The 22,652-nt window shown below is 35.1% G+C and overlaps 2 protein-coding genes and 3 pseudogenes across 6 annotated transcripts; 3 read left to right on the top strand and 2 right to left on the bottom strand.

Annotated features, from left to right (window-relative positions):
• Window positions 1-389: 389 nt before the first annotated feature.
• On the bottom strand, window positions 390-1,821 carry LOC111313082 (uncharacterized; annotated as a pseudogene).
• Window positions 1,822-2,886: 1,065 nt separating this feature from the next.
• On the bottom strand, window positions 2,887-6,716 carry LOC111313439 (iron-sulfur protein required for NADH dehydrogenase, mitochondrial-like). Its single transcript, XM_022914117.2, has 8 exons — window positions 6,503-6,716; window positions 6,260-6,374; window positions 6,043-6,171; window positions 5,350-5,447; window positions 4,785-4,911; window positions 4,090-4,175; window positions 3,434-3,559; window positions 2,887-3,030 (listed from the first exon to the last, which is right to left on the bottom strand). The coding sequence occupies exons 1-8, from the start codon at window positions 6,527-6,529 to the stop codon at window positions 2,887-2,889; spliced, it is 852 nt and encodes a 283-aa protein (XP_022769852.2). The 5' UTR covers window positions 6,530-6,716.
• A 1,199-nt stretch (window positions 6,717-7,915) lies between these two features.
• On the top strand, window positions 7,916-13,046 carry LOC111314292 (putative myosin-binding protein 4). Of its 3 annotated transcripts, none has more exons than XM_089752507.1 (5): window positions 7,916-8,198; window positions 8,940-8,986; window positions 9,263-10,224; window positions 10,318-11,860; window positions 12,607-13,046. In XM_089752507.1, exons 3-4 carry the CDS (start codon window positions 9,390-9,392, stop codon window positions 11,835-11,837), a joined length of 2,355 nt encoding a protein of 784 aa, XP_089608633.1. In that variant the 5' UTR covers window positions 7,916-8,198; window positions 8,940-8,986; window positions 9,263-9,389; the 3' UTR covers window positions 11,838-11,860; window positions 12,607-13,046. The 3 variants fall into 3 exon arrangements, with proteins under 3 accessions (XP_089608633.1, XP_089608632.1, XP_089608631.1); XM_089752506.1 differs by lacking the exon at window positions 7,916-8,198 and adding an exon at window positions 8,666-8,789; XM_089752505.1 differs by lacking the exon at window positions 7,916-8,198 and having other exon boundaries at window positions 8,950-10,224.
• Window positions 13,047-14,066: 1,020 nt separating this feature from the next.
• On the top strand, window positions 14,067-16,013 carry LOC111314293 (cytochrome P450 94A2 pseudogene; annotated as a pseudogene). The gene has a single exon (XR_016332290.1). The product of XR_016332290.1 is annotated as a cytochrome P450 94A2 pseudogene (transcript).
• Window positions 16,014-16,162: 149 nt separating this feature from the next.
• LOC111313083 (myosin-binding protein 1-like) lies at window positions 16,163-19,771 on the top strand (annotated as a pseudogene). Its single transcript, XR_016332291.1, has 2 exons — window positions 16,163-18,668; window positions 18,929-19,771. The product of XR_016332291.1 is annotated as a myosin-binding protein 1-like (transcript).
• Window positions 19,772-22,652: the final 2,881 nt, after the last annotated feature.

Consider the following 22,652-nt stretch of genomic DNA (forward strand, 5'->3'; position numbering starts at 1 on the left):
TTAATTTAATTCGAGGATTTCTTTCACTAAATAAGATGTAAGGACTTAAGTTGAATTTGTTAGCTTTAGACATTGGGAGATTTGAGATTCAAGCTTGTTAACTGTCTTTGAGAGGAATACAAAGCAATTAGAGCACTCTGTTTCAAAACATCTAGTTTTGACCAATATCATCCGGAGCTGATAGCTTAAAAGGATTGGAAACCTAACTTAAAACCTGAAACAAGAAACTCTAATTTTCCAAATAAAACTACGGTATTCACTTGTCTGGGAAAACGTATAAACACAAACTTTATCTGTCTCCTAAAGTACAGCTCTAAAAAATTTTGAAAGAAGAGAACTATTTTTTCTGTCTGCACAGTAAAATAATAAAAAAGTTGAAAAATCAGTTTCTATATAGGTGCTGTACATGTAGTTCTGAAATGACCTGTCTGATGGCAACGACTGCAATGCACCATCCGTTTTGCCCCAACAGCATTCTCTGCACGAGCTCGCCTCTTCCTAGGTCTCCCTGGCGACTGAAGCATCTTGGGTGGCTTTATAATGGCCTCATTGTCTCTTTATCTCCTTCATTTGAAAATTGCTCAGACATCTCTTTCCAAAGGGCTGTATCAGGAACCGGGTGTATAGTCTGCGAATAGGCCTTACGGTAGCTTGCCATAGGGAAACAACTTTCTGAAAACCTATGCACATTTTGTCTACAAGAGAGGAGAGCAACTACATCATGAGCACAGGGGAGCCCACGCAGCTCCCATCCACAACAATAACAGCTTCGGATACGAATATCTATTTAGAAATGCTCCTTCAGCATGGGATTGAACTTCGGATCGGGCTTCGCCTGCTTTGAACACTTGGTAAGTACAAGCACGCTCAACAGCCTCCATTAGAAGTCTTTCTGCAGGAGGAACAAGAATGCCTGTCCACTGCATTCTTGTTTCACGACACTCATTGAAACAAGTCATAAGTTGCCGATGGATGCACTCCATCATTTGAATTATTGGCAGGCCAGACGCTTCTGATATACAAGAATTCAACCATTCCACTATATTAGCCTTCAGATGTCCCAGCCTTGTCCCTTCAAAATGTGCTGTGGCCCAAAAGCGAGGAGGAATATTTTGAATCCAAGTAGCAGCTTCTGGTGAGATTTCTTGAATCTCAATGAGTTTTTTTTTCAAAATCAGTGCCAGTGGGCACACAAGCAGCTTCCCAGAAAAGGTTGATAAGCTTGGAACTATTGAACTCCTTCTGGAAACTGTCAATGAGATGATGCATGCAGAACCCATGAAAAGCTGTTGGGAAGTTTGCTTCTACAGCATCTACAACACCAGTCTTGGCATGTTCTCTGCATTAATCTCAAGCAGATAGTGCAATTCAGAGAGGAACCACATCCAGTTGGCTTCATTTTCCTCATCTACCACCCCAAATGCAAGAGGAACGCAGCACCATCTCCATCAAAACTACAGGCAAAAAGCAAGTTTCCCCATATACCAGATCCATACTTCCTGGATTTGTTCTTCTGATCGTATCACAATACTGCGGAAGAAGGCGACAATCTTCCTCAAAAGATCCACGCACACTGGCCATGATGTGTTCCTTACCCCTCCATGGTTGCTTGCATTACAAAGTGATCCCTTGCACACGGTGAATCTCTTCCAATATCTCCTTGGGTTTATAATGAGGATTTTCCTTGAGGCGTTCTGCTACAGCATCTGCAACCCACTGAACTGAGGCTTGTTGATGACCAAGATAAGTAATCCCCACTAGAATCAAATGATTTTTTTTAAAGAATCTTGTTGACGTAAGCAAGTGGGCCTTTAAAATCATTTTAAGAATAAATTAAACCTAAACAAAACTCGAAATATCTTTTGTCATGTTATAAAAATAAAAATAAATAAATTGTACTAATATTTAGAAAATTGCATGGCGCGATATTGTATGAAGAATGACAAGCCTTTTCAAAACCCAAAAAAGAAAAAAAATTATAGCATTACCCTTTTCTCTAAATTTTGAACAGTATAAAACTTTCAAAATTAAGATTATCACTAAATCTTTTAAATTATTAGCAGTGATGGAAATGGTGGAATGTTTCATACCAGTTCAAAGTCTATTGTCTTCCACAGTTTCTTATGCAAATGTTTAAGCACTCCATTTTCACATGAAAGGGGAAAACAAAACTGAATGAACATCTCATTATATTCTTTTATAGATTTATTATTAGGAAAAATTGTATGTGGTTCATCATATCAAATGGAATTATTAGCAAAATCACAACTTTCATAAATTTAATATTGAAAAATCCCTTTTTTTCTTTCATTGATTTTGGTTGAAATTACACTGCAATCACAACATAAACACTAGAGACAACTGGTACCTGTCTGAGGAAGCAATCTTTTCGAGATTGCATGAAAATTAGAAAATGAAAAAAAAAATGTAAATAGACAAAGGGAATATCTTTACATAGGTATGCAAAAACTGCAAGTCCCAACCAATGCTTCTGAATGTAAGGTTCTTAAGATTAATTTCAAAGCTTTAAATCATTTTAGTGTCAGCTAGTCTCAAAATAGTAAACTGCAGGAAACTATGAAGAAAAGGACACATGAAAAGCTAGGCCAGATGAAACTGTACAGATCAAGAGCTTAACATTTCCATCCCGAGAAGCTTGAGGAAGAACTAAACTGTTCTGAGAGTGTAATTCATCAAAAACTAGTTTCCTAATCAGTATGCTTCCATACACTTGATAGTCATCTCATTATCCAAATAGCTCAAACTGAAATTCTTGATGTCTAGATGAACCTCAAAAGCACCGCCAAGTAACCATAGCCAAGAAACCATGGGAATGGAGGTGGTTTAACTAAGTAAACTCTGCTGGTCGGCCTCTTGAGGTAGTTTTCATCCCTTTGCCAACACCTTAAGTCTCATGACAACATTTTGAGCTACATAATGGTAAGCTTTGGAGACAACTGAATCAGGTGCTGATACTACTATTGGGATGCCTTTGTCACAACTTTTCCTAGTGTCAACTTCAATAGGTATCTGAGACAGTAACAGATCATATATAATCGCAGCTTTGAATATATGAGCAGCTACTTTACAAAATACATTTAGCTATCAAGAAGGCCGAAAGTCCTCAACCAACTACAAGCAAGTAAAAGGCACAAAATTGTCTCCTTTCCTCAAATTATTAGTGAACAAAGCAATAATAAATCCCTCTGTTAACTGTTGTGGTCTGATTTTCATCCATTGACAAATAAAGTTTCACATCATCATTAATTACCAGCCTCTTCTAATAACCCTGAAGAGGGAAGAAGAATTTGTTGCTGGGAACATTTAACTAATCATGGGCACAAAACATATGAACTACTCATCATGGTTACCAGCTATGACAAATTGACAATTATTTATTTCATTGCAGAACAATCACAAATCAACAACTTACCTCACCAACAAGTTGCAAACCCATCTCAGCAGCTGTTTTTTGAGCTCCATCCTCTCCAAAAATGAACGAAGGTTCACCACAGTGTGGACACTTGAAGTAGCTCATGTTCTCTATTAATCGCAAAATCTATAAAAGCAGTCAGAACTTCAAAACCATAGAGAGAGAGAGAGAGAGAGAGAACAAATTGAACTCTTGGAAAGTAGGTAGGGCAGAGTTACCACCACAATTTCTAGTAATACACAAAAATATTACAGTGCACCGAGAGGAAGTTCTTTGAAAGGGGCACATGCAACAACAACATCCACATGCCCAAAAAGCTTAGCAAATATATTTAATGCAGTCATGGCCTGTTTTGAAGCAGTTTTTTTCCTGATACTCATGCCAGAAAGAATTTCATAAAACCACAATCTTTCACTGTAGGCAAAGACGCTTCTAACCCAGATGCAGATTTATAACTTAAACTACTAAGTAATAATTGATAAATTTTGTTAACTCCAGAGGGAAAGCTTAACTGACATTCTAATTACGCAATATCACATGCAGTTGAGGACAATCATATATTAAAAAAAGAAAAAAAAAAAACCTGAATAACAATACCAAATTTTCAACAAGCTTAGCGGGCATGATACGAAAATACATGCAGAATTACGACTTACAGGAACTTGAACTTTAGAGAACATTCTAACTCCTCTATGAGCATCAATCAATGCAACATCTTGTGGGGTTGAAACTATTAAAGCACCTAAAAACACCAACAATGGTAAGAAACCATCATACGTAAGTTTTAGAATTGAAAGAACATATCTGAAAAGGAAAGTGAAGAAATGTTTTTCTTCATTTCCTTTCTTTTTCCCCCTTTGGGAATGCTGATGTTGGCCAGCTGGAATGGAAAGGAAGTTTGGAGGAGGGGTTAATTATGATATAGTTACCCTTCTGAAGCTAGACCTTAGAAAATAAAAGAAATCATATTTTAGCCTTCAATATCCCCACCCGCCTTCTTATCCCCACGGGAAAGAATCGGGAAAAGATGATGCCCAAAAGTAACATAGTAACTTTTTGTCATTCAAGTTATTGTGATGTCAAAATGATTCCAACTTTATCGAGGAAATAAACTAAAAAGAATAATATAGGCACAATGATCTGAGTGATCTTAATGAGGTATGAAAGACACAGCACAGTAAGACTACTATGCAAGTGGAACACCTATGTAGCCAGAGCTACTTTATTTTATGAAAAGTCCAAGGACATGTTGATCTTGATAAGATGCCAGTTTTCAAGCATCACGCCAAACAACCTTGTCCCAAAAGAGGAAAAAAAAGAGAAAGAAAACAAAAAAGGGTTAATTATCTACCTGACAACTGAAGCTTCTGGGACATAGTTAGTTGTGCATCACCTGTGCCAGGGGGGATATCCACCTCAAGAATATCAAGACCTCCCCAATTTACTTCCCTTGACATTTTCTGAAGAGCACTCATCACCTGAAAGAAACTTAAGCAATTATAAAATGTAAATTAAATTTAGACTGATAATACAAACTACGTGCATTGTAGATTTTCCTTTTTTTGGTTATGGGTTGTAGATGTTACTAGTAACAAGAAATGTGAAAGGCAAAGGATCGAGACACAAATTTCAAGTTACAGCAAAATCTCTCAAAAGAAGCTACTGCAATTTACTCTATGGTATCTAGGTAAATAAAAGAGGGAACTCAAATCAACTAAGGTTGAATTTGAAACTTAAAATCCAACAAAATTTAAGGTGACATAGATGGACAATGGATTCTTAGAATGAAAACCACTTTCTAAACAGAAACTATTACAAAAGAGATGCATGTTCCAGCACAAATGAAAGAAAAATTAGAACAGAACTTTTTTTTTTAGGCTAGAATTAGAACAGAGAACTTAGATAAGGTAAAATACGATGGGGCCTCTCCACACAATTGGTGCATCCCTATCCACCAGCAATCCCATTGACATACACTTCACTTCATAGTTCTCAACGGGAATCATCTTCATATCTGTGAAAAAGGGAGAGAGCATTAAAAACATTGCTCGTGAAAGAAGAAAGAAATGACTGTAAATTGTTCAGTACAACAATAGGCAGAAAAGCTTGCATGAACATGTAGCACCAATTCTTTATCAGCTGCAATTCCAAGAGGGTGTTTACTAAATAATAGTTACTGATAAAAAGCACTAGTAAAGAAAGTTTCAATAAGATGAACTCAATCTTCAAATTAAGTGCTGGGTGGGAAGTGAGAGTGAGATAGGAGTAAATTCATCAAGCTAAAATTCTGCTGTTAATGCCTTTTTATGAGGTTGTATAAAGACCATATTCGTGACTCAAGCATGCATCCATCCCGTGCTTATGAAACTAAATATACAAATATACAAAATGAACTTCAACCATATGCTAGTTGATCACAGAAGACTCAACCTGCTATATAAGATTTCATATATAACTGAAAGCTGAAATAAAACACATTAAAGCACCATATGCGATAACACTTTATTTACTTCATACCTGTTGTAAGTAATGGATAATTAATTGATATACAAGTAGAACATTTTCCACCATTTACTAAAAGTCTATGTCTTGGAAGATAGAAATATTACCTCTAGTAACTTCTGGCTTTTGGTGGATGTTCATCATGGTTGGAACAGATGGTCCATACACATCAGCATCAAGCAAGCCCACCTTCAATCGACACTTGTTAGCTAGTGTAACTGACAAATTAACCGCAAAGATTGCAAAATTCAACTAACATGAATGGACATCCCTAGAAAATGATATTGGTACCTCATGAATCTGAAAAGAATAGATTACCTGCAGCGGTAGACTTGCCAACACCGCCTTTACCAGAAGCGACGGCAATCACTTCTTTAACGCCATTAATTCTCGGCTGATCATTGTTTAACACTGAATAACTCCTAACATCCCCAAGCCTCTGTCAAAAAAAAAAAAAAACCCATTGTTTTGAATCAACCCAAAAACAACACTCACATTCTGAACAAGAAATGACGCTATAAATGAAACCGGTTAAAGCCATGTAAAGCACAAAAGCCTTAATCTTACAGCAAATGATCGCCAGAAGGCCTTCATTAGGAAACAAACCCACAAGTCTTAACTAGCAATTGACGAGTCTCGGAAACACATAAACAGCAAAATTTCCATCGTTCTTCACTGAGGCATTTTGGGTTTATCGTTTTTCAGATATTTGTCCCATGCAAAGCGCTTATGAAAGGAAGCTGAGGGAGAACGGTGAAACTTACTTGGAAGGGGAGTATGGGCGATGCCCATGATTAGGTTGGTGGCCCACATTGCACTCGCTGGGTGAGCCAGTGTACGTCTTAATCTGTGGGGCAGTGGGGGGCCTCGTCCAAATTCAATATTCCAAATTTTCTTGTAAAAAAAAATTTGAATTTTATCATTTTGTTCAAATAAAATTTTAATGTTTTATTTGTATTCAAAATAAATTTTTAATATAAATTAATTTTTTATCTAAAATAAAATTTTATTTGAATATAAATTAAAAAATAAAAATTTATATAAATACAATCAAAGTATAAAGATTTTTTAATAAAATAAAATAATTCAAAGACTTTTTAATATTTTAACATACTTTTTAAAAATAATCAAAGGTGATTGTTTTGCTTAATTAATTCACGAATTTTATTTTTAATTTTTTATTTCCAAACTATGATTAGGGCTCGTACCCTAAACTCCTACATTGGATGTTTCTAAAATTTTAACAATTCAAATTGTATCCGAAATAACATGAATATGAAAAGAAAACTACACATATTTTCCTAGGTTAGCATTGAGCACTTCATTATTGTATTCTTAATCCTCTAAATTAGTTCTAAGTAAGCATTGCAGTAAATTTCATAAGGATAAATATAAAAAATTCCTTTTTTTATTTTTTTTTATAAATGATTAGTTAATGGGTAGAGAACAAGAATTTAATACTAGTTTTTTTTTTTTTTTTTATGAAATTGGATTATTTTAGTTTTTAGTTGAATGTCACAACAATATAATTATTTATACTATTAATAAAATCTTTGATTGAGTTTGATCAACTCAGTTAAAAAATTACTCAAACACCACATTATAAAATAGAAGAAACATAATTTTAGGTGTATTTTAATTTTTTAATTTCCCTCAAAAATAGAAATTGGATTTAAATATTAAGTTTTTATTGTAGTCCTTTTTTTTTTTTTCTCATTTTTTTAATAATATTTTTTCTCACTTCTAAATAAGTACATTTATTCATTTGTTCTTCTCCTTCATGTTTAAATAATTATAAATTTTAAAATTTTTCTTTGCTTTTTTAACTTGTTTTTTTAATAATAAATAATTTATTATTTCACTCACATGATGTGCAAAAGACTAGTAATTTTAAAATTTTGCAACAAATTTTCATGTTAGCTTATTAACGAATTCTGAAATTTGATGCTAAAAATATGTAGTACCTGTACGTATAACTTCAACCTCCATTGCAAAAATAGAGTGAAAGAAAGAAAAGGCGAAAAACAAAAATATGAAAACAAGCAAAGAGTTTTGGTTTTGTTTGTATGATTGGGCGAAATCTTATAATGATCAAAATCAAAATGTAAAATTTTAAAGCTTTCCGTTAGTTGGCAGCCAAAACAAATCTCAACTGTTCGTTTCAACGGTCTCTTCCTTTCCCGGACAAAAGTAGTTTCCGTTTTCTCTTTTGTCTTCTTCTTCTTCTTCTTCATTATCATCGTTTTATCTCAATTCACCTAAGGTATTCTTTCTCTTCTAATCTTCTTTTAATCAAAATGCATAAATTTGTATATTTTTGTATTGAATTCAAACTTTCAACATGAACCCAATATTTGGAACTGCATTTTGAGAGTTGTTCTTAATGTTGGTTGATCGATTGTAAGGCTTTTCAAGATCTTGTTTTGGCTGTGTCGATGGATCTGATAATTGGGTTTTCTTTCATTCCATGTGGGTTTTGTTTATTACATTAATGGGTTAGGTCTTAGGTCTCTGATTTTGATTTAATTGAAAAGCTGTCATTGTTGGTTGCACATTTGGGTTGGTCACCGTTCCCTGTCTGATTCAATTCTAAACTACCAATATGTCCGCTTTAATTATTTGTTATCAAGAAATTCACATTTTTGTTTGGCCCTTAAAGTATGTTATTTTCTTTCTTAACCCTTTAAAGGTTTTTAAGAATTTCACTTAATTGCTATTGTCTAGGAGGGTTTGCTCTGGTTGCAAATTCTTACATTTTCAGAATGGTTTTTTTTTTTTTAAGTTATAGTTATCTTTATTCGGGTTCAAATGAATATAAGAGAAAAACACTGTCTTGGTGATGGTCTTTTTGCGTGTGAGTACGTGCATGTGTGTTTTATTATTATTATTTTAATGCCTTGTCCATTTTTGATAGCTTAGAAAGTTGCTTAGCTCTGCATTTATTTATTTTCATGTGGGCAACTGCTGACTTGATTGATTGTTTCTTTTATCCGTGTAATGGAAGCTTACCTCATTGAATTGGGGATGGGATTCTCAGCTTCGTATTGCAAGGTTAGGAACTACTTTATACATCAATTAAGGCTTTCTGGTATTCATCCAGTTCTGAACCTTATGGTATCCTAGAGCATTTGTTGTGGAAATGGCTACAAATGGTACTTCACTTCCCAATGTACAAAAGAATTTGAAGGGGTTTACAACAGTCCTAAAGTCTGCTGCTTGTGAATGGTTTCTGATCTTTCTGCTGTTTATTGATGCTGCCTTATCATACCTGCTGACTAGATTTGCACATTACTGTGAATTGAAAATACCTTGCATTTTATGCTCTAGGCTTGATCATGTTTTCGGAAACGAAAAACCTGGATTTTATTGGAATCTACTTTGCAGCAATCATAGATCAGAGATTTCGTCATTGATTTCCTGCAACATTCATGGCAAGCTTGTTGATGGCCATGGTATGTGCGAGCATTGTCTCACATCACATGTTGAGGAGAACAAATCCAATTCAGATATGCAGAGGCTTCTTTTAAGAAAATTGGGGTTTGAGCCTGCAGGTTTTGAAAATTGCGGTTCCCAGAGCTCATTTTTCAACAGGGATCTAACTGCTGCTTCTAAATGCACAAGGTTGTGTCTATGCTGTAATAAACCTTGGATTACAAGACCAAATGCCCATAATTTTCTTCCCCTAAAATCACCTGGCATTGTGGTTGCGAAGCCAAACATTCCTGTGCCACATCACTTAAGCTGTCAAAATGGCTTGAAGAAGATAAGGGATGAATTTTCTCCACCAGCAGCATCTCATCTTCTTGGAAAAACTGGATTTGATCCCTTGTCTCACGTAGGATATACAAAGCTGAAGGTCACTTCTGAATCAGAGTCTGAGGTTCCATATTCTGATGATGAGCATGACAATAGTATAGTTCATGATATGAATGAGAATAAAAAAGAATCTATAGTTCATGCTGCTCCTGAAGCTCCATCTAAAAGACTGTTCAACAAGTTGGCTACAACAAAACAGCCTGATGCTAGTGAAACCTGTGATGCTAAATGTTTGGCTCCTTATCTCCCCAGTGAGAATGATGTCTGTGAGCGTAAAGGGCAGCTGGCTGATCTGAAAACCAATCCTTCTGTACTGCCTGAGCTTGTTTCTCTAGATGATATTCCTCCATCATCCAGTGTTGTTGAAGTTTCAAGCTTCAGTGCTTCATTACTCTCTGATCTTATTTCTCTGGTTGATACTCCCCCTTCAGTTGACGTTAAGGATGTTCCTCTTGAACCGTTGTCAGAAAAGTGTAAGATCTCTCTCTCTCTCTCTCTCTCTCTGTCTGTATGTATGTTTGTGTAGGTCATATCTTATATGACTTAATATCTGATATGGTTTCCAGTGGCAGATGTTTCTGAAGAAAGTAAAAGTGAAAATATTTCTATTACCAAGAATGATGAAATCTCAAAGTTGATAAGCACATCAACTGCAGCTGGTTTCAAAACTGATCAAGTTGAAGATGATCCTGCCGTGGTAAATTCAACTGATGGGGATCTGAGTGCTGAGCATAAGTTACCAGTCTGTGGCGAAGAAAAAAACACTTCTGGTTGTGTTACAAAACAACCTATGCTGGCATACGATAATGGAGTTAATGAATTTCTTAACTCATTGCCGGTGCAGAATTCTTTTGGACAAGGGATTCTTTTATCACCTAACAATTTAAGTCCTAAGTTACGAGGTCATAGCACTGAATTGCCGAGAACTAATGAATCCAATTCTGGTGAGGTTCAGAATCTTCAGAACCTAGTCTTTATGGAAAGAAGTGAATCTACTGGCCTCGAATCTTTGGATGGAAGCAGCGTTGATGAAATTGAAGGTGAAAATCTAGTTGATAGGCTGAAGCAGCAAGTTGAGTATGATCAGAAGTGCATGAATGCATTATATAAGGAATTAGAGGAAGAAAGAAGTGCTTCTGCAATTGCTGCAAATCAGGCAATGGCTATGATTACAAGGTTGCAAGAAGAGAAGGCTGCCCTCCACATGGAGGCCCTGCAGTACCTAAGGATGATGGAAGAGCAGGCAGAATACGATGTAGATGCCTTGGAGAAAGCTAATGATCTTCTGGCAGAAAAGGAGAAAGAACTACAAGATCTGGAAGCAGAGCTTGAATATTACAGATTAAACTTCCCAGATGAAATACTGGTAGAGACTGTACCTGATGCAAGCATCATATTAAAGAAGGAATATGTTTCTGTGAAGAACACTAGCACATCCTCCATAAAAGATGATATAAATTTTCCCTCGAAAACAATGTTTCCTGAGGCTTCTGAAGTCAACGATAATCCTGTAATCATATCTGCATGGTCGGAAATTGAAGGTGAGAAGTTGTATATCTCTCAATGTCTGCAAAATTTGGAGAGGGAGCTTAACAGGCTTGCTCATCATGGGACTTCGCCATACATTTCTGATGGTGAATACTTTGATGAAGCAGCAGATGGAGGCCAACATCAGCTAGACTTCCTTGATAAAAGGGATAAACAAGTAATGTGTCAGGTGGAAGGTAATGATTTGTCTGTACAGAAAGCTTCATCAATGTCTAATGGAAGTGCTCCTTCTCAGGAAAGGTTGAGTACTTCAATAAGCAGAGATCAAGTGATAAGTAAGGCAAACGGTCATATGGTTTCCAATGAGCAGAAGGGTTCTGTGGATTGTAGAGAAACTGGTTTGGCTGCTCTTGAAAGTGAAATTTCAGACCTTAATGAAAGGTTGGAAGCACTTGAGGCTGATTGTAATTTTCTTGAGCATTCTCTATATTCTCTTCAGAATGGTAGTGAGGGGCTGCTTTTTATTCAAGAGATACTTTATCAGTTACGAGAATTAAGGAAACTTGGGATAAGGAGTAGGAACGTGTCTGTTTCATGAGCTTTATGTGTATCATTACAAAGGTAAGCATGTTAAAGATATAGGTCCGATTAAAATCAATTCTTTTATATGAGATATTAACATATAAATGTTTCTCCCAAAAAATAGTCTTCTCTTGGAGGAGCTTCTGCACACCCAGTATAAACTTGTCTGCATGTCTTGATTGACATTTGCTGGAAATTTCTATTATGTCTCTCAATGAATTAACTATGCTGCATGTGTGTTTAGTTTCATGTAAATTGCTATCAGCTCAAGCTGATCGTTTATTTTTGCTTCTGTAAAATCAAGCGCCATATGGTCGTGAATCAGCATAAATAATCAGGTTAAGAAAGAATAATGCCAAATATGTGGAATTTGATTATTGCAGGATTGAGAATAGAAGATAGGAAGCAGTTTAAATAGGTATCTGACAGATGACTAGAAGTGACTCCCTCTATATCCGATTTACCATCTGTAAGAAAGTAGGGTACTAGGATTTGTATTATCATGTCTGAATGTGCATCAGATGTTCACAATATTTTCCAAGTCTGTTTTGACTTCAGAGATTCTGCAAGTGATTATGTAACAAAAATGAAGTTACTAGCATTGATCACATTACTCCTCCCTCAAGTTGTTGAATTCTTTAATGACAGTTTCATGCCTTGACTCTATTTTAGTTTACCCTGTATTTTTTTGGCATTTATCAAAATTTCTCTGTGACATCCTAAAGCTTTAGTCCTGTACTCATCATTCCGTGTATATATATATTTCATATACATCCTATTACCAGATTGAGCCAGATTGAGGGTAACAAGCCGGAAGCCAAAGCAAAGTATGTCAACGTGAAATGTGATATAAAGATGGCGGGAGTCAAAACTAGTATCTCTCAGCTTACCACGAAACTGTAAATTATGAAGATCATGTTTTACATACTAGGCACCACCTCATGTAATCAGCTATGGGAGTAAAACTGTAAAAAGTAATTACTTCATTGTTCGTTTTCTCTCTTGGTGGGTTTTATTTATTTTTATTGGTTGGCACTTGGCAGGGGTTACATTTGTGGTATTTCTTTGGAGCACTATGTGACTATATTGTAAAGTGGGTGATTCATTTAGTTTTATTTACTTCCAAAGTTCTTTTTGGTTTATTCACACTTGATGGTAGAAAATCCTACTTCAATTGTATATTAAGAAGATTCTTCCCAGATATAAATAGTTGAAGGAGGTTGTATTATTTTTCAGCCACTTGGTGCCATACCATTTTTGTTCCTGATAAAGATAAGCAAAGAGAAAATAAATATTTCATTTTGCCTATTTTAGCAGTGTATCTCCATTCCCATTTTAAGAAATTTGGGTGTTATTGATTATTTGGCAGTTTGATTACGTGACGTCTCTGCTTACGTTCTAACATAAATGCCGTCTCTCACCCGGTTGGATGATAAGAATGAATTCAGAGGAAACAGTGAGACGGGAATTGAAGGATAAGATGATTTTTGATTTGTTCACACTTGTGCCTTGAGACGTAGTGTTGTAATGGGGGAAAGTAACTGAAGATCAAGGAGAATCTTGGAAAAGAAAGACTTTTTAACCTTGAGCAAGAATTAATATAATAGACCAACAGGATGGTCCCATCTGTAGCAGTGGCACCCTATAGACAAGGGGCTACATAAAGCCTGTTAATTTTTTATTATCCAATGTGATTAGTTTAAAGTGGCTGGTCCAATTGAAAGAGGATAAAATTTGGACCAGAATTGATTACTTGGAGGGTCTGTTGCGGACCTATCGTTTTGCCCCTTATCTTTTGATTTTTTTTTATTAGAAATAAAAAATATGCTTGAATTATAATTTAATAATTATTTAAAATTTTAAAAATTTATTATAATTAATTAAATTTTTTATTTTTTATTTTGATTTAATAAAATTTTTAATTGAACGAAATTTAATTATGTTATAAAATTAAATTAATTAATTTTTAAATTATGATCAATTGAATTTTTAAAAGATAATTAAAAAGAGGCAAGAAGAAAGAAATATAAAATTTATTTTCTTAATTTTTTAAACTTTTATATATATTAATTGAATTAGGTTGTAAATTTTTATTTATTTTTAATATTATATGAAAAATTATTTTAATTAAAAAATTAATTATATTAATTTTCAAAAAATAAAAACTTAATTAGATAAAATAAATATTAAAAATTAATTGATTACTATAAAAAATAATTAAGTATAATTAAGAGCTTTTTACACCTTCCGTTTTTTTTTTTTTTTTTTTCATTTTTTCAAGAGTCCTGAGCTTTCACTTACATGACAACTTTATCTTGATTTCTCTTACATATTTCGTTATCCCTTACCCTTCTCCTGCTAAAAAAAAAAAGAGTCTGAACTTAAGAAAATTAGTAATGGTTCTAGAATTTAAATATTTTATACTTGTCTTCCAGGCAAATCTGTTTTTGACAACTATATATATAAACTGCTCCCAAATTCATGAAAGAATATAAACTTTTACAAGAGCGTATGAGATATAGAAGGATGTTTATTCAGATATTGCTCTCAATATTGTTCCTCCTCACTCTCCCATTTTTCTTCTTAATCATCACCAAAACCTCCAAATCCAAGAAATTATCGACAGCACCATCTCAATCCATTGTTTTCCCCAAGTCTTATCCAATAATCGGCTCCTATTTCGCCATCAAATCCAATCGAAACAATCGCTTGCAATGGACTACACGTATCCTCCAGAGCTCTCCCTCTGCAACTTTCACTCTCCACCACTTATTTGGTTTTCGCCAGATCTTTACTGCAAACCCTCCCAACGTCCAGCACATGCTCAAGACCCACTTCTTCAACTACCAAAAAGGCCCTCATTTTACAAGCAGTCTCTTCGATTTTCTTGGCAATGGCATCTTTAACGTTGATGGGGGGTCTTGGAAGTTACAGAGACAAGTTTCTAGTCACGAGTTCAACACCAAATCTCTTCGTAAATTTGTACAGACTGTTGTTGATACCGAGCTTCATGACCGTTTGATTCCGATACTTTCTGCTGCTGCTTCTGACCAGACCTTGCTTGACTTGCAAGATATTCTTCAAAGGTTCGCTTTTGATAACGTTTGCAAGATCGCTTTCGGGTTTGACCCCGCCTGTCTCTTGCCTTCTTTACCGCAGGCACAGTTTGCAGAAGCGTTTGAAGATGCTGCTCACATAAGTAGCGAAAGATTCCGTGCTTTCCTTAATAAAACTTGGAAAATCAAGCGATTTTTCAATGTTGGATCAGAGAAAAGACTCAAGATTGCAGTCTCTCAAGTCCGTGAGTTGGCAAAGAAGATTGTAAAGGAAAAGAAACAAGAACTAGCTGATAAGTCCTCTTTGGAATCGGTTGATCTCTTATCAAGGTTCTTGAGCTCAGGCCATTCAGACGAGAATTTCGCTACGGATATAGTAATCAGCTTCATACTTGCTGGCCGTGACACAGCATCCGCGGCTTTGACATGGTTTTTCTGGTTACTATACAAAAACCCTGAAGTTGAAAAAGAAATTCTCAAAGAAATCAAAGAGAAATCGAATATGCCAGTGTTTGAGGAAGTTAAAGACATGGTCTACACTCATGCTTCTCTTTGCGAGAGCATGAGACTGTACCCTCCAGTCCCGATGGATAGCAAACTGGCAATGGAGGACGATGTTTTGCCAGACGGGACGGTGGTAAAGAAAGGAACGTTAGTGACGTATCATCCTTACGCGATGGGAAGGATGGAGAAGCTATGGGGATCAGATTGGGCAGAATTCAAGCCAGAGAGATGGCTGGAGAGAGATGAGACAGGGAAGTGGATCTTTGTTGGGAGAGATCCTTATACTTATCCAGTGTTCCAGGCAGGACCCAGGATTTGTCTGGGGAAGGAGATGGCGTTCTTGCAGATGAAAAGGATAGTGGCTGCTGTTCTAAGGCGATTCAAGGTGGTGCCGACGGTGGAGGATGGGTTTCAGCCGGAGCTTCTTGTTTATCTGACTTCTAAGATGAAAGGTGGCCTCCCCATCAAGGTTGAGGAAAGGGGAGAGTTTCCCTAGCTGTCGAGACCCTGTTTTGTTCGGGGCTGAAGGAGTTGTTTCTGGTCCATCAATGAAATTTAGACTTTTAATTGGGTTTAGATTATTGTTACAGACTATTTATTTTATGTTACCTGAAGCTCGTTGCTTTCTGTTTTGTTTTGTTTTTCTTGTAATAAATCCTCTTCTTTCTTTTTTTAAAAAAAGAAGAAAATTGGATGAAAGTGGCTAAGTGCTAATCGAGTTAAAAACTGCAGGAATGAAATTCTTTTTTACCCAAAACCCTCTTTCCTAACGTAAACCCGAACAAAAAAGCCACAATTCATCAGCTAAGTACGCAATTACCAACAAATCCACGCAATACAGAAATTCAGAATCGACAGGAACACATCCACAATTATCACAATACAGTGAACAGTCTAACAAAACTAAGGAAATAACTCTGGCTGCGAGTTTGAGCTTGGGGCTTAGATGTTAGGCTTTTCGGGCAATAGTTAGTGGAGAAGTAGTTAGGAAGGTTTGTTGGAGTAGTTGGGTTCTGCCAGCGTTGACTGAAGATAATGGGAGCCGCTGCTGACGGCAACGATGACGGTTGACGACATTAGTGATCTTTTGGGGATCTGAATGGTGGAAATGAAGAGAAAAGGAAGGCAAGCAACATTTTGAAAAATCAGCCAGATCAGACAGCGAGAAGGGGGTGAAACTATGGTGGAAAGGCCACGGATATAGCTTCAGATCTAGACGGTTGGAGACTTCTTTTTTTGCATAATCCGAGTTCAAAACGGTGAAGAGGCGGTGACGAGGAACAATTCGGTGATATTTGGAGATAAACAGACACTGACAAGCGGTGGCTGACGGCCGTCGACAGGGCAGCCGATTTTCTGGATTTGGCTTGAAGATCTGGCCGACATTCAAATTGGGTTAGAGAGAGAAGTAGGAGAGAAACAGGGCTAGAGACACAGGGAAATCGGAAAAGTGAAAGAAAATAAAAATCTGGTTTTTTATAGTTTAAACATACGACGTTGTTTTGAGGATCGGGTCTTCTAAGTGTCTGCGTGTCGACCCGTTCCCGGATCCGACCTAGTAGTTGCGTCCATGACCCGCTTCCCTTGTGGAGCCGGTTGAGCCAAGCCATCCTGCGAGCCGCCGAGCCGAGCAGTTAATCCATTAAGCTGAGCCGTGACAATTTTTAGCTTTTTTTTTTTTTATATATATATATTTTGTATTTTATTTTGTTTATTTGTGTAGGTCTCATCTTATATGAGGTAATATCTGATATGGTTTCCGGTGGTAGATGTTTCTGAAGCAAGTAAAAGTGAAAATATTTCTATTAACAAGAATGATGAAATCCCAAAGTTGATAAGCACATCAACTGCAGCTGGTTTCAAAACTGATCGAGTTGAAGATGATACTGCCATGGTAAATTCAACTGATGGGGATCCGAGTGCTGTGTGTAAGTTACCAGTCTGTGGTGAAGAACAAACCACATCTGGTTGTGTTACAAAACAACCTATGATGGCATACAATAATGGAGTTAATGAAGATCTTAAGTCATTACCCGTGCAGAATTCTTAAGGACAAGGGATTCATTTATCACCGAACAATTTAAGTCCTAAGTTACGAGGTCATAGCGTTGAATTGCCGAGAACTAATGAATCCAATTCTGAACAGAATCTTCAGAACCTAGTCTTTATGGAAAGAAATGAATCTGCTGGCCTCGAATCTTTGGATGGAAGCAGCGTCAATGAAATTGAAGGTGAAAATCTAGTTGATAGGCTGAAGCAGCAAGTTGAGTATGATCGGATGTGCATGAATGCATTATATGAGGAATTAGAGGAAGAAAGAAGTGCTTCTGCAATTGCAATGGCTATGATTGCAAGGTTGTAAGAAGAGAAGGCAGCCTTCCACTAGGAGGCCCTGCAGTACCTAATGATGATGGAAGAGCAAGCAGAATACGGTGTAGATGCCTTGGAGAAAGCTAATGATCTTCTGGCAGAAAAGGAGAAAGAACTACAAGATCTGGAAGCAGAGCTTGAATATTACAGATTAAACTTCCCAGATGAAACATTGGTAGAGACTGTACCTGATGCAAGCATCAACTTAAAGAAGGAATAAGTTTCTGTGGAGAAAACTAGCACATCCTCCATAAAAGATTATTTAAAATTTCCCTCGAAAACAATGTTTCGTGAGGCTTCTGAAGTCAATGATAATCCTGTAGTCATATCTGCATGGTCGGAAATTGAAGATGAGAAGTTGTAAATCTCTCAATGTCTGCAAAAGTTGGAGAGGAAACTTAACAGGCTTGCTTATCATGGGACTTCGCCATACATTTCTGATGGTGAATACTTTGATGAAGCAGCGGATGGAGGCCAACATCAGCTAGAGTTCCTTTATAAAAAGGATAAACAAGTAATGTGTCAGGTGGAAGGTAATAATTTGTCTGTAAAGAAAGCTTCATCAATGTCTAATGGAAGTGCTCCTTCTCAAGAAAGGTTGAGTACTTCAATAAGCAGAGATCAAGTGGTAAGTAAGGCAAACGGTCATATGGTTTCCAATGAGCAGAAGGGTTCTATGGATTGTAGAGAAACTGGTTTGGCTGCTCTTGAACTGGAATTTCAGACCTTAATGAGAGGTTAGAAGCACTTGAGGCTGACTGTAATTTTCTTGAGCATTCTCTATATTCTCATCAGAATGGTAATGAGGGGCCACTTTTTATTCAAGAGATACTTTATCAGTTACGAGAATTAAGGAAACTTGGGATAAGGAGTAGGAACGTGTCTGTTTCATGAGGTTTATGTGCATCATTACAAAGGTAAGCATGTTAAAGATATATGGGTCCGATTAAAATTAATTCCTTTATATGAGATATTAACATATAAATGTTTCTACCAAAAAATAGTCTTCTCTTGGTAGAGATTGTGCACACCCAGTATAAACTTGTTTGCATGTCTTGATTGACTTTTGCCTGAAATTGCTTTTTTGTCTCTCAATGAATTAATTATGCTGCATGTTTGTTTAATTTCATGTAAATTGCTATCAGCTCAAGCTGATCATTTATTTTTGCTTCTGTAGAAACAAGTGCTATATATGGTCATGGATCAGCATATATAATCAGGTTAACCAAGAATAATGCCAAATATGTGGAATTTGATTATTGCGGGACTGAGAATAGAAGATAGGAAGCAGTTTAAATAGGTATCTGACAGATGACTAGAAGTGACTGCCTCTTTATCCGACTTACCATCTGTAAGAAAGTAGGGTACTAGGATTTGTATTATCATGTCTGAATGAGCTTCAGATGTTCACAGTATTTTCCGAGTCTGTTCTGACTTCTGAGATTCTGCAAGTGATTATGTAACAAAAATGACGTTACTAGCATTGATCACATTACTCCTCCCTCAAGTTGTTGAATTCTTTAATGACAGTTTCATGCCTCCTGTACTCATCATTCCCTCTGTGTGTGTGTGTGTGTGTATATATATATATTTCATATACATCCCATTCCCAGATTGAGCTAGCCCGAAAGCAAAGCAAAGTATATCAGCATGAAATGTGATATAAAGACGGCAGGAGTCAAACTAGTATCTCTCAGCTTACCACGAAATTGTGAATTATGAAGATCATGTTTTACATGCTAGGCATCACCTCATATGATCAGGTATGGGAGTAAAACCGTAAAATGTAATTGCTTCATTGTTCCTTTTCTCTCTTGGTGGGTTTTATTTATTTTTATTGGTAGGCACTTGGCAGTTGTTACATTTATGGTAATTTTTTGGAGCACTGTGCGACTATATTGTAAAGTGGGTGATTCTTTTAGTCTTATTTACTTCCAGATTTCTTTTGAGTTTGTTCACACAACAGTAGAAATCAACAGATTTGTTTGAAGAATTCAAGCAAAAGCTCATTTAGATCTAATGTGCAAACAGTCATTCAGAACTTTTTTAGAAATGTAAAAAATTAATTATGAAAAAAATTTAACTTTTTTATTTCCTTTCTCTTTAAAAAAGATGATTAATAATCTATTTGATAATTTTACAAAATTTTTTGATGCATAAAATTCATAATATTATTATAATTGTAGAGTATACTAATTTATATCACTACATATAATAATATAAAAGATTATTTTTGATTCCAAACGTAACAACAGAAAAGAAAAAAATAATCACCAAAAAATATGGGAGATTTTAGAAAACCATATTTATATTAGAGAAGATTTTCTTACAAGTCACTTCTTTGATAAAGTTGAACGATCTCTACCTTCTTCAAGAAGGAATTATAAATTTATACATAAAGAAAAATAATTAAATAAGACCTACAATAATTATAACGGGTTCATAATTTATCATAAAAAAATCGATTAAACTTAAATAATTGACTTGACTTAAAATAATTTTAATAAAATAAAAATAAAATTATTTTTATCAAAATAATTTTAATAAAATAAATTTAATTGACTTAACACAAAATATGAAATTGACAAAATATAAATATAAAATAATTTTATATATGTTTCATTTCGTGATCTAATGATCATAAAAACTTTTAAAAAAACATAAAAATTTAGTTTCGAATTAAATATCTCTTCACCCTTTATAATAAAATTTTATTTTCTTTGAAATAAAAAAAAATTGATAAATATAAAATAAACATAAAATTAATGTTGATAAAAATAAAATTTGAATTGATGTGTTAATATCAAATTTTGTTTGATAATCTTTGAAACAATTTGTAAAACATCTTAAAATTATCACATATACTTAAACGAATAAAAAAATTTTGACTTCAACATAATGATTGAATTTTTTACTGAAATATCATTACTCGAAGGATCGTTGATTATGTTTTGAAGAGAGGTTCAAATGGTCGGAGAAGATTGTATTATTTTTTGGTCAAGTGTTACCGTACCAGTTTTGTTCCTGATAAAGATCAGCAAAGGGAACATAAATATTTCATTTTGCCAGTTTTAGCACTGTATCTCCATTCCCCTGTTTAAGAAAATTTGATGTTACTGATTTTTGGCAGTTTGATGACGTGACGTCTCTGCTTACGTTCTGTCATCAATGTCCTCTCTCACCCGGCTTGATGGTAAGCATGCACAAGAAACAGTGAGATGGGAATTCAAGGAAAAGATGATTTTTGATTTGTTCACGCATACGCCTTGAGACGTAGTGTTGTCTTTAAAAAGGCTGAACCTTTAGCAATAATTAATAAGGATAATATCTTATAAGATTCTTAAATTATTGTAATTTGTTAAATTTAATATCTAAATTAAAAAATTATTAAATAAATATTTAAAATTATATATCAATTTAATTAAAAAATTAATTCATTAGTCGAGTTATTAAATTGATTATTTTAAGCAATAAAAATCCGTCCACTAGACACAAAATAACATATCATGTTTACGCGGATTGCTTATATGGACACAAAATGTTCGACGTCGTTTCAAGAGAGTTGCTCTTCTTAGTGTTGTTACCCTCTCCAACAAACGCACACAACCTCACAGCTCGTTCAATCAAACCACTATTAGAAGGAAAATGAAAACTGCCTTTGAAATCTTCAACGTTCGGAGCTGGAGCTACGATCAGCTTAGCCTACTCGGGAGAGTGTAAAAGCAGAACGGCTTGTTAAGCCGGGAGTTCTAGCAAAGCCGTGAAGGAACCTGCCTTTGAAACTTTCAACTTCATCCCTTTCTGACGCCGTTCCATTAAATCTGGTTTCCTTCGTCCTTGCTTTTGGCTTCATGGGGAAAAAAGAAAAACCAACCAATTTCGAAATTCTAAAAGATACCCACTTCAATTCGTTGAAAATAAAAAGTACCCAATTGGTTAATTCATCCCAGTTTTGAGTCTAACTGCTTCGAAAACTCTTCAGAGAAACTTCGGTTAATTTCTTTAACGGCGGTCAGGTCGGTCAAGCTTAGAAAAATGAGTTAATGTTTTGAGAGAGAGACAGATAGAGACTTTGTTGCTCCGGAAAAGAGATTACTTCTCATAAGCAATCCAGAGCAACTCTTCTGGCCTAATAAGCAATTCATGTAAGTATAAAATATCATTTTGTGTTAATATCATCTTGCGTTCATATCAAGGATTTTTATTGATTAAAATAATCAAGTTAAAAATTTAATTAATAGAATTAATTTTTAAACCAAATTAATATACGATTTTAAAATTTAAATATTTTTTTAATAATTTTTTTAATTTAAATATCAAATTTAATAAATTATAATAATTCGGGAACTATATAAGATATTAACCATAATTAATATAATAGTCCAACTGGATGGCCGCATCTGTGGCAGTGGTGCCCTACAGAAAATGGGCTACTAAGGAAAAAAGCTTCCAAAAAAAAATAAATATATATATATATATATTTTCAATGGAAATGAAGTTCCAGAAAAAAATTTTTTTTAGTTGTTTGGTAATTTCATTGGAACTTGTTTTTCTTTGTTTGGTATTCAATAAAAAATATAAAAATTTTCCGTAACTTCGTATCTAATATTTCACAATCTAGATTATACTTTTTTTTCACTAAAAAAATCTGAAACTAACAAAAACAAACGGGCGAAGTAAAGCAGATTTTTTTGGTTTTGGGTGCATTGAAGAACCAACCAATGGATCTGAAACCTACCCAACTTGTTCTTCAATATTCTCCTTTGTTTCTAGGTTTGTCACACCTACCTAACTTTCAATGGATCTGACACCCAAGCAAGAAACTTGCCAATTCAACGTCAGCTACCCATCAAAACCGATATACTTTGCAATCAATGTCCCCATCCACGATGTCAACTCCA

The sequence above is a fragment of the Durio zibethinus genome, chromosome 23 (assembly GCF_047325235.1).
Source record: "Durio zibethinus cultivar Kanyao isolate XHJ-2024 chromosome 23, ASM4732523v1, whole genome shotgun sequence".
Taxonomy (NCBI): domain Eukaryota; kingdom Viridiplantae; phylum Streptophyta; class Magnoliopsida; order Malvales; family Malvaceae; genus Durio; species Durio zibethinus.